Raw genomic sequence first — 12064 nt, 5'->3', positions numbered from 1 at the left:
GCAAACACCTCTAGTTTCTTTTGTTATATTGGAAAGTCTTAATGCACTGAGCACATTTTTATGTTCATTTTATGTTTATTTTCTATTCTCTTTGGTTACCTTACATGTCCTCTTTTGTACTTTTGTGCATTTTTGGAAGAAAAATCCTGCTGAAGGAAGAGTTTTATCTTGTGAAATATGAATGAAGAGGACGCGTTGTGGAGTTTTTAAACCTATTGTGTCTAATTGTGACTCTCTTTTTATGACAGTGCTGTATGCACATGCCTTTTTCGGAAGGAAAGTACATACAATGAAAGACAAACTACATACAATGAGTCACACGTTGTATCCTGTAAGTCCTCTGAGGTTTGAGCATATTTAAGGATTTGCCATGTACAGAAGCAGAGGATAATATGTAAATATGTGATAGATCAAGGCATTTACAAGTTGTTGCATTCCTCATCTGAGATGGCAGAAAAAGATATGTATGTATGCGTTTTTTTGTGTGTGGGAGGAACGCAATGGGTATTGAATGTAACATGCATCAATTAAAACTATTATTGACATTTTAATATCCTTCCATTCATAATATTTGACTTTTTCTTCACAGATTGAAATCTTTTTCCTCTTAATATTTTTTTATATTCTGTTCAGTGAGTTTCTTTCTGAAAGCAGATGTGTTTAGAACCTGTCAGATGAATTAGAATATTAACTGTGAATATTTGCACCACCTGCAGAGTGAACCTGCCCTCTGGTGTGGACTGGGTCTGACTGCAAAGATACTTGAGGGACATTATCTGTAACCCAAGGCTGAGATAGTGACAGCCAATAAGCCTGTATGCCCTGAAGCTATTTTAAAATATTTATGTTCTGCAACTGAAATAAATAAATAAATGATTTGGTTAACAATATTGATAAATCCAGATTATGAAAAACAGCTTAGCCTAGGCTTCTGGGCACAGGTTTGAACCTTTAATTGCCAGCAAGGTGAATGGAGGATTACCATTTGAATTTGTATTGCATCAAAATACACAGCTTTTGTGACCACGTGTTTTTTTTTTGTTTTTTTTTTAAGGCAAACGTTAGGAATTGCTGGGGAAATCAATCATGATATTAAAAAGTTTATTTTCTTGTATCAGAGCTTGTAGACCGTTCCTGAAGTCCTGCCCATCCCGGACTTGAAAGTTGTATTTTGGCCTGCAACCACTTGAGGGCGCGTTTCTCTTATTAACGCTCACCGAGACCCCGCGTGGGGATAGCTCCTGTGACAGGCAGGGGGCCTGAATGAGCATTGTTATGGTAAATATTTGACATCAATGAAAGTCAAGACCTTTAATTAAGGTTTTAGGATTACTCTCATATTTCGCATGGTTTCTCACAAGTTGTATGTGTTTAGCTCACTAGTATCGTATTTGACTAAGAAGGAGAAACGCCAGCAAAATTAGGAATACCTGTATGACTTGTACCTGTTAACCGTCTTCTACAAAGGCAGCTTAAAGTTCAGTATTTGTTGTTTTAGGCGAGCTGCGTTTAGGTTATTTATATTTTGTTGCCTTTGGGGCCCCTTTAGTACCATGGGAAATGGGATACTCGGGGAGTTTACTTAATAGTATCAGACTGTAGCGTGTACACATTTAAAGCTACTGAGTCTGTAGCTCTCGGTGTCCAGAGCAGTACTGGGCTCTCTCTATGTGTCTGGCAGGCAGCGGGTCCCTCCCCCTCCTCCCCTCTCTCCGCTTTGCTGCCTCGCTCGCTCTCAGCTGCTGCTGCTGCTGTGACTGCGCTCACTCCGTCTGGCTCTCTGCTTGTTGTTTGGTACTTTTGGTGAACTTTTCTTCCAGTGTTTCGCAACAGTGCTCTGCGAGGTTTTCGGGAAAAACTTCCTAATGCAAAAATGGACTGAAGCAACGACCCGACAAAGTGCGGATACATAGGGGGAGAAAAAAAGGAGAGTATTTCTGTAGAGAGCGACCTTTCTGAGGGTTGAGTTACCGTCATGGAAGAGGACGACGGGCATCAGGAGAACTGTATCCCCGCAGCCAAGGACTCGGACCGACAGCAGCGGCTGAGGCTGTGTGTTTTAAATGAAATACTGAACACCGAGAGGGATTATGTTCGGACGTTGCTTTTCCTCCAGTCGGTAAGTTTGACATCCTCTCGCAAGTGTGTCTCCCGTACACTGGCAGAACATGATGCCAAACTCCAGTTACAAATCTGTATATTAGCGGAGGTTTTTTATTTGTTTCCGAATGCACGCTCATCTCGTGTGTTCTAGATGTTTTTCCAATCCCCGGACTACTCTTTTTAAATCGGCATACACAGAAAAAGATTAAGAAGCAGCCTTTGCAAGGAAAAAACAAAAGCAAAAAGCAATCCACCCCAAAGATCTAATCTGATCTAACCTGTCAGATTAAACCACAATAAATTTGCATTCAGTTTGGCGTGATTCTGTGTCCACACGGGCTGCTTGAACCTTTACTTCAGCGCTGTCTGTGAACGCTTCTTCTGTAGGAACGGGCTTGGGACGCGCAGTTGCCGTTTGCTGCTGTTTGCGGGGCTTTTAATTGCGACGCAGACTGACAGCTTTGTAAAAGATCTGCGTGCATCTGAGGCTACTGTTATCAATGAAAACTTTTGAGATGTTAAACCGTGTTTCTTGGGACGTCTGCGGGGACTCATACATATTTAGTGTTTTGAGGAGGGTGGTGGTGTTATTCTCACCTTTCCATTGTGTGTTAAAGCTCAAGCTTGAAACAAACAAAGGAAAGGAGAGCCCAGTTCGCACATGCATTTTTTATATACAAATAAATAGGTATTCAGGAATATCACACCCTGTCACGCCTCCTTTTTTCAGACAGCGATAAGAAACCGTTTGCTTATTCGCTCTTTGTATATCAGCTACCTCATGAATGAACGTCCTGGTAATTTTGCATGCTCCATTCAGCCGCCGAGCACAGCGCGAGTATAGATGGCACCCACCTGCAGGGGGACTATTCAATTTGTTACTTCCCCTTGTCATTTTCCGTTGGCCTTTCCTCCCCTCATCCCCGCCTTGTCATCTCTGGTAATTGTACAGTGCAGGTGGCTCCTGCCTCCAGCTGAGACTCATAACCACAGCGTGGTTAACTCCACCTCGCTGCATTTAATGTGATGACTATAATGTGACCTTACTTATTTTTCTTTTATATACAATGGCTTATTTGTCTGCTTCAGGGAAATTCCCACTGTCGTTGCCCCTTGCACATAAAGGTCAGGACAACTACGTCTATCTTTCTTTTGCACCCTGCCGACTCGATGGCAGACTTTGATTCTCATCATTTTCACTTTGCCTTTAAAAACAGTTTATGGTGATATTGCGTTTCCTGGTGGGGTTTTTTTTTTCTCAACATTTCAACATATGACGCATTTTTGCTAAACAATGTCACGGTTCCCTCTTTCCTCTCTGCTGTCACGTGTTGAACTTCCTCAAAGTTCTTGAGGTGACCGGTGCAGAAGGCTCACCGCACCGCCGTGTCATGCCATTCGTGGTGCATGGCATTTTCAGAGTTATACCTACGTAATATAACTTCACTGTTCCGTATCCAGCTCAACAGTGGACTCAATTGAGGCTTATCTTCTGTTGCAAGGTGGCAAAGGGACATTCTTTGACCTCCCTCCACTCTCACCACGCACAATGGTAATGATGAAGTCTCAAAGGTTTATCAGGGACGTCTGAACATCAAAACTGTCAGTGCTTCGTGCTCTTCGCCATACCCCGACCTATCATCACGTGAACTGGGAGTCTTTTGATTTAAGCCACATGGTGTTTAGCCTGAGGCAAGTGATATGGTCTGGCTTGTGTGATGTAATGTTATTGCCAGGGTCTTTTCATAGAATAGTCTCTATGCCCATTTCATGAGCCAATGAGATTTTGTTTTAAAAGTAAATACTACCATTTGGCAACTACTCAATACAATCCAGCATCTTTAAAAAAAAAATTTTTTTTAAATGCCAATCATATCCAGCGATGTTCTGTGCTGCAGAAACTGACAGGTTGGTTATTTGTATCATCTTGTTAACAAGTGTTTCTTTGGATCGGAATGCATGTCTGTGAATGCCTTCGTTAACAGTCATCTTCACGTGTGCACTAAAGAGGCCTGATGGCAAAACACACTGCTCCCCATTAACCTACATGTGACACTGTCCACTGAATTTTCACCTGGGGGGGTGGATGGGTGATGAGGTGCTTACACTGCTAAAGGCAAACATGAGGATCCAGAACAAAATGAGAAAAGAAGCCTTGCTCTCCACCACCTCCTCCATGGCCAATCCTTTGCGAATCCCCCCCTCCACCACCCAGTGTTTTCTGTCCAGGGTCCAGCTCGGCAGAAAACCCTCAGTGAGAACCCTTGCTGGGAGCCAAGGCTATGTCACCATGCAGCTCACTGTGGTGTTGATAAGGAAAAGTCTGGCTGTGGGAGCTCAGAACATATGTCTCAGTAAAGGTGTGGGCAGATAGTTTGGGGATGCGTACGCCCCATAGTGTAAAAAAAAAAAAAAAAAGGCTGAGATGGGCAGCCTATTTAAATAAAATGGTAATAAGTAGGGTTTTTGTTCAGCTTCTCAGCTTTTTCTCACCCTTCCTCATTGCTTAGATAACTCCCACATTTCCCAGAATGCAGCTCATTTCACAGTGCATTGAATACTAATGCATTTTGCTGTGTAATGAAAAGTGAATTTTGCCTGTGACTAGAACACAGCACAGTTTACGCTTGAACAGCTTTCAAGTCCAGGCATGCTATTGTCACACCACGTGTATTGAATGCAATTGCCACTTTATTTAGTTTTGATTGTGTGAAACTCGCACTAAGATGCGAATAATCTTAACCCCGTGAAGTCTATCTACCCCCCACCCCTTAACCATATTCCCCTAGAAATAGATTAGTTCCCCTCTGAATGTAGCGTTTGGATTACTTCTCATCATCAGTTATGACTTACTTAATTTTTCAGTGTACTGATTCTTTTTATCCATGTCAGCTTCTCTCTTATCTGTAACCGCTCGCGCTATGATATTGTTTTCTGGTCTTGTTGAGGGTTTGATAGTACAGTAGCTGTTGACCATCTTCATCATCTGCATTGCCTTATCATTGATTTATTTTCCACCTCCCTTTATGCACTTTAAAAACCCAGTGGGAAAAAAAGCCCTTAGCAGAGCAGCTTCTCAGCTGCAATGATTGCAATGACACACACACACAAAAAGAGATGGTTATCCGGCTTTGGCACCTCAGCCATTCTGCATGTCACTCATCCCTTGGCAATTACCAGCGCCAACAAGCTCATCCAATGTGCTGTAGGGAAGCGTGTGGGGATAGTGGTGAGGACAAGAGGTGAGAAGGGGGTTGGGGGTGTGTGAAAAGAGGGATTAGAGGATTCATTTTTCCTCCCTCACTGTTATCGCAGCAAATCTCTAAATCTATTAACTCTTTGAGCAGATCGGAAGCTGTCACATTTAACAAGCTGCTTCCTTTTTACAAAGAGTGCTGTGCTCTTCAAGCTTTTGTCGCGATGCGTTCCCTTGTTTGTTTGTGTGAAACAATCACATCCTAGCTCGATAGATTTATGGGAATTTTCTTCAGGGTATGGTTTAATCTGCGCAGCTGGATTTTCCCAGCCGTGATGCACCAAAATACTAGGCTATCTGTGATAGGAATGTGGTCGGTGGCGTCATACCTGCTAGATGTGAGGGATTTTCCTTGAATGCCATGAATATGATTGGTTGTCATTTAGGACTGTTTTTCTTTTTTGACCAGGCTGACCCATGTCTCGGTGAATCCTGGAAATGAGTGGCCGATAGTTTTTTTTTTTTCTTGGCTTGTGACCTTCCTTCGTAATTCTGAAAAGTGAGTGATGGAAAAGAGTCGAGTGACCGCAGAGGTCCTGTCAGTGCTGCGGGATAATAGGAAACATCTGGAAGGACTGTGACCTTTACTTTGGGCCACACACAAGTGAGAGTACTCATCCGATGCTAACCTGCGCTGCCATGAAGAAGTGAAATTGTGTTTTGATGCTAGACACCTCTTTGGCTGTAGCTGAGCAAACAGGATGACACGGGTATACACATCTTAGTGCTCACAAAGGTAAACATGCAGATAGACAGCTCCAAGCTTCCCCCCTGCAAGCACAAGCCTGTGTCTACCTTTTTCCTACTTTCCTATATAATGTCCATTCATATTCCTATTCCCCACCTTTTTTTGTCCGGTCCATCTTTCTCTCTCTCGTTCGCTGTTCCTCCTTAGTTGTAAAGACCAGCATCGGATTTCTCTGGGCTTGGGCGTATAAATAGCTTAAGATTCTAGCTCTCGTCGTAGCCACAACGCTGGTGGTTTCAGTTCACTGCAGCCTTTAGCTGAAGTCACACACACTCCACATATATGAGTGAGGGCATTGGGGGGCAGCCTGTGGAGACTGAACAGCAGGTAGAACAGTTACTGTGGCAGACTGCTGGGACTTTTTGAGGGTTTTTAGTATTGTTGGGCTTTAAAAGTTAAAAGCCCTGCTGGACAAACTTGGGAGTGTAGACAGTCTTCTTAGAGTCTTCTCATACAGCATGTAACTTGTAGGTTAATCAAACCTGTAAATAGTCCTTGCCTCTGAATGCAGCTGAATAATCGGTACATGCTTTGCCTTTTGTGCTAACTGTACTTCAGTTCATTACATAAGCTGCAAATTTTCATATAAATAAGGTTTCAAGCTACTGCTGCTGTGCACCCATCAATCACAGTCTGGACAATTGGTACCTTGCAGCGCGGGTACTGTGCCAGACGAAATTATTGCAATGTCGGGGTGGTAAATGTCAGTTTCCAACTTAATCTCTGTGCTTTTTTTAGTCATGTGTTTTGATAAGCTATTTCTTTGAAGCATAAGACTGCAGCAGGAATTTAAAGTATTCAAGTTAACAAGTCTAAACCACTGTAACACCCAGAGGCATGATGCAAAAGCAAAGAAAAGCTTCCTTCTCTTTCCGAGAGATGCTTGCAGATTATCAGAAGAAATCCCTTTTTACTGTGTCCAAGAATTTTCTCTCTTAGTAGTAGCATTTTAAGAAGTGGAGCTATTCAGGAGTGTGTCCTTTCAAATCTGATTTCATCAGTTTGCATATCAATGTGTCCGATATCAGATCATGTAATGTCTAGTGAGAACTTGGACATTCACTGCTTTGTACCGGCTGGAAATGGTAAAACCGCGTATCTGGGGCACTGTGCTTTTTAACAGGCTGATATAAGATACAGCAGATGACATGGGCTGAATAGTAAAAGCAAGGCAATGTGACACCTCCAATGTTCTTCGAGATCACATCGTAGTCTGGACGAAGTTGGCGCATGTACTCTCTTAGGGGAGACACCGGGTGCAGCGACTGTGCAGCGTGGTGAAAAGGTAGCAGGATGGACGGATGTCTGCAGAATGACTTCGCACAAGCTCTCCCTTGAGGGTTTGGTTTACAGAGCGAGGCAGCAGGATTACAATGTTTGTTTGCTTTTTTAAATACTACCAGATGTGGGTCTTCTTTCAGGAGGGGGTTAAAGGTCATTTGCCTAATAGAAAAATGCTGGACTAGTACATCTTCACACAAAACTTATTAAGGGTACTGACTGTGGCAAAGATATTTGGTAAATCATGGACAAGCTTACCAAGCCAGTTAGTTTTAATTATACAGACTAATATAACAAACTGCCATTTTGCCTCACAGGGCTTTAGAGTCACAGTACACAAATCTCTGCCTTTTTCATTTTTTATTACTTTCTGATCAACTAGAAATGTTGTGATCTGGCAAACTGAATATTGCTCTGTCCACCTGGTGAATCCCCATCTAAGGGTTATTCCTGTTTAACTTTGAATTGTTTTTAACTCTCCATTAACAATAAGGTTCTTTTTGATTGGCCAAATAGAGTTTACACAGTTATTTCAACCTCACGCCATTTCACCTACCTGGGGAAAGTTTCCATAAGCTACTGAAAACAGCAGCATTATCTTCTTGGTTGTGCAGTCACTACTTAATTTTAAGTCTGTTTCATACTTGTTAGAGACAGATATGCATACAAGAGAGGCTTATAGGCAGCTCGTAATGCATATGGTGTCATTGTTATGTAGCTGCTATGTTGTACAACCAGGACTTATTTCATAATGATCATTTTAAACCAGAAGCTTAGACACTGCACTCCTGCTTTCATATAAAGCGGCAGACAGTACAGATTGAGCATGTCAGCTGTATGTGATGGTCTGGTGTTGGAGTGAACACCCAGAACATCACAAGATTTTCTTTTCCAGCTAAATGCCACAGCTAAAAACAAAGAACATTTTCGCTGTTATCTTAAAATTGTTTTTGACACGACTCACTTAATTAATGAGCTTCGAGATAAACAATTTACCAACCAGCCAACTGGTGAGGCTCTTTGGCGTTTTCTGTTTTCAACCCCCCCGCTAGTCAAAGAAGCTCTGACAATGTTGTGGTAACTGTTCATGACAGCTGCTGACAAAATCTTGGGCATTGTAGCTGAAGGGCTTTTATTTTGGCATTTGCGAGTTGTGGTGACATTTTTGCCAACTCACGTGGCTTTATAAAAGGCTTGAGTCATACATGCGGGTACCGTAAAGTTTTTGTTCTCATGTGCTGACAGGAAACCTTTTAAGAAAAATGTTTTGATATGGCACATTAACACGTTAAGTTTTCAATTTTCTATCCATCCTGCAGGGACTCTTCAGCTTCCAAGAGCTTTTGCAGGATAGATAGTGGTTTTTATTTATTTTCTTCTTCTTTTTTAAATTCACCAGACCTATTGTCTCTTTATCACAAAATTAAATGTGGCTCACTATTTAACTTGCTCTGCGGCTGAATATGGTGAATCAAAATCGACCTGCAAATATCACTTCTAGAAGTGGAAACTTACCTCGGCGTTTGCTGCATTTGTGGCTGCCAAAACGAGAAGTGAGATAGGATGTAGGTTTGTGCTTTCAGAGACTGAGAAGTACTTTTTTTTTCAGACAGGCAGGGCTTTGACTAGCTGCTGTCTGCCCGTTTAATGGCGTCCTCTATCAGGCTGGTAAATGCTGTTTAAGTCAGAACCAGCGAACAGTCTCTGTGATCTTCCCCCTTGCTTTGCCAAAGACCCATTATGGTGTAATGTAAGCCACTAATTTGTGTCTTTGCCACCATTCAATTTCCTCCCTCTCTGTCCCTATAACCTTGTTTATGTCTGCTCAGCTGCATGTTAGGTGTGGCAATCGTACTTTGGTTTAGCTTGGATGTGTACATGAAGGCAAGCTGCAACGTTCTCTTGGATACACACGTATGAATATCATGGAGTTTAGCTTGAGTGATCACCTGTGCTACATCAATTGGTTAGCCGGCAGCGTCACAGGTCACTGATGGCTCACTCAGCTTCATACTTGCCACACTCTGGTCCAGTCTGTGATACCCGTGTCTGTCGACCCCCCACCCCCCCAAAAAAACAAAAAAACCAACCAAGTGTACAAATGTCCAGATGGCCTCTCCAATCTGGTCCATGATGTTATCTACTGATCAACACATGTCACCCCTCTACAGGAAAGCAACTTAGAAAAAAATTGTTGTGGATGTTCCCTTTAAAGACAGAATGTAATTTGAGCCATGTAGGCTACAGGTAGAGACATTTGTAATAGGTTTTGAGACGGCTGTAACATTCAGTGAAACAAATACACAGATGTTTCCATTTCCAGCATGTCGTCCAAGTATATAAGAATATACTGTAGTGAGAGTGGTAGAATTGATATTAAGCCTGAAAAATGTGTCCGATGCTGCCTAACGCATAAAGAACTGCACACATTGCAGTTTTTTTAGTCCACATTGCAGCAGATACATAAAACGAATACAAAAGGAGTCAAACATTTGCTGGTTTCATTTATGAATGATTATTAGGACCACAGGTCTCCTCTTGGAAGTTTTTTCTTTTGTAGTTGGGAGCAGCTTGTAAAACAAAACGTGCAAAGCAACTTTGTGCAATACTGGACAGAAATGTCAGCAAGCTCAGAAATGTAAATTGTAAAATTCTAGCAACTGTGGAACCTTTTTGAAAGTATAGTTTTGAAAGCCTAACATGCTTACTGAGACAGTCTCAACAATTTGTCATCTGAGGTGTCCAAAATACGTAGTCCGCATATTCATCGTGTGTCATCCATTCATTTGTACAGCAGGGTTGTGATGAATACCCAGTCTTAGACAGGAAGTATTCGGCCCAGCGCTTTCTGCCTGTCCTCTGTCGCGGAGGCACTGTGTCATCCCCCTGTCGTGTTTAGTTTCCGCCCATGTGAACAGCTCAAAGAGCCCTGAAGTTTAAAGTCCTTCAAAGCGGAAGTGAGCGAGATGGGGAGGGGGGGAAAAAAACTGGACGAGGCTCAAAGAAGACTTTGTATTTTGGTGATTGGCGCTGCCAAAAAGGCTTTCTCTTGGAAGACAGCAAGGCACTGGTTGGTGGGTGAAGGGGAGCTGAGGGAGTTTTTGGAGGGTTGGGGAAAGATGTGAATTACGGCCTGAGAGAAAAAGAATTCTCCTAAGGTTTGCTGGGGTCCCTCATTATGGCAACGCCACGGGCCATTCTCTGGCTCTGCTGCACCCAGGCCACAAAGAGGGGATTTCTTCATTTATTTATTCAATTTCATGCCATGTCGACCCCTAAATGGCCCCATTCCCTCTCCAAAATGCCCCGTCTCCCTTTGTGACTAGCCACTCCAATCCTCTTTCCAAAAAAGAGAGATCCTTAATGGGTGCATTGTTTTAAGCTTGTTGTTGTTTTCTCTTGGATGAGAAGGGGTAGAAAGCTCGAGGCTGGTGACCTGAGAACTCGCTTAGAAAATGCCTGAATCTGTGGATCTGTGGTTCTGTTTGAGGTTTGCTTCAGTAGGTGTGGGAACCACAGCGAATTGAAAAGAGGCTCCGAGGGCCTGCTAGAAAAACCTTGACAAGTGTTCAAGCTTGTTCTTGATATACGGGGTCTCTTGTGAGATATCTGAATTGAGTGAGATGGCCCAGCATTGTTGCTGAATGCTGATGTAGCCGTGGGTAGGCAGAAAAAATGCCCTAGTTCTGTTCCCATTAACACTATTGGCCCTTTCATCATGGAGAGAAATAATGATTATCTTCTCAAAGAAGATAATCAAGTTTGATATTTACAGTAAAGCAACAATGTGCTTAGGACAGCACAGTCTGATTGGATTTCTAATAGCAAGTCTAACACACTCCAAACTCTGCTTGTTGAAAGGATTTAATCCAGACAAATGGCTAAGGAAACATTTGACATGTACATTATGTAACCATTATACCACGTTGTTATTGATTTCCTATACATTCATATTTGCACTTGCTGTTATGAGAAATGGGATGCATACATGGTGATGGCAGCAAAACAAATGCTAATATCCCTCGTCACTTCTCACACATATTGCTGTTTAGTATGAAACCTGTTAAAGCATTGATGTCATTGTCTAACAGGTCCAAGCTAAGTATGTGTGCTCACTAGGTTTTGTTTAACTACAGAAAACGACCTAAAGTATTTATCCAGCCTTGACGAGAATTCGTTTGACTGACAGCGCTTTACTTTTCTTTTCTTTTCTGTATAAACTTTCACCTCAGCTTCTAATATGGCAGCTGAGATCTACGCGCACAAGTTTGCCGTTCTACGGTCCTTGGTTATTACAGATAACAATTGGCCGCTGCTAAGTGTCGAGCTTGAAAACAACCTCAGCCGCACACTGTGAGTGACCCTTAACATCCTGTGCTCGTGGCTGCTAACTTCGACTCCGTATGCGTGGTCGCCTCCCATGTTGCAACATGACCTAGTTTGACACTTGTTACATTACTTCTTGATATTTTCATTTTGGCTTCATACATTCATTGGTGAAAGGAAATGTGAAATGTGAAAGGGTAAATAAAATATTGTAGCTTTTTTTTTTTATATCAGTGGCGTGTTTTATTAGTTCTTTTTAATATGTAGGATTCTTTGCCAACAAGAAGGCTTTCACCTAAAAACAGATAAATAGGAGATGAGTCATGTTTCATAGTTTGCTTTAGCAGCAG

General features: G+C 42.3%; 1 protein-coding gene across 1 annotated transcript in view; it reads left to right on the top strand.

Moving 5' to 3' along the window:
• The first annotated feature begins 1763 nt into the window (after nucleotides 1-1763).
• prex1 (phosphatidylinositol-3,4,5-trisphosphate-dependent Rac exchange factor 1) overlaps nucleotides 1764-12064 on the top strand; it is a 76960-nt gene continuing 66659 nt past the window's right edge. The window contains exon 1 of the mRNA XM_085344152.1: nucleotides 1764-2119. Coding sequence (XP_085200278.1) covers nucleotides 1976-2119 — 144 coding nt within the window. The 5' untranslated portion in view covers nucleotides 1764-1975. The remainder of the gene's footprint in view (nucleotides 2120-12064) is intronic.

This window comes from Diplotaxodon limnothrissa, linkage group LG20 (genome assembly GCF_057381915.1).
Source record: "Diplotaxodon limnothrissa isolate DT_005_m linkage group LG20, D_limnothrissa_male_GT1.1, whole genome shotgun sequence".
Lineage (NCBI taxonomy): Eukaryota > Metazoa > Chordata > Actinopteri > Cichliformes > Cichlidae > Diplotaxodon > Diplotaxodon limnothrissa.
The sequence above is the reverse complement of the archived record's forward strand: the minus strand, read 5'-3'. Positions and strand labels throughout refer to the sequence as shown.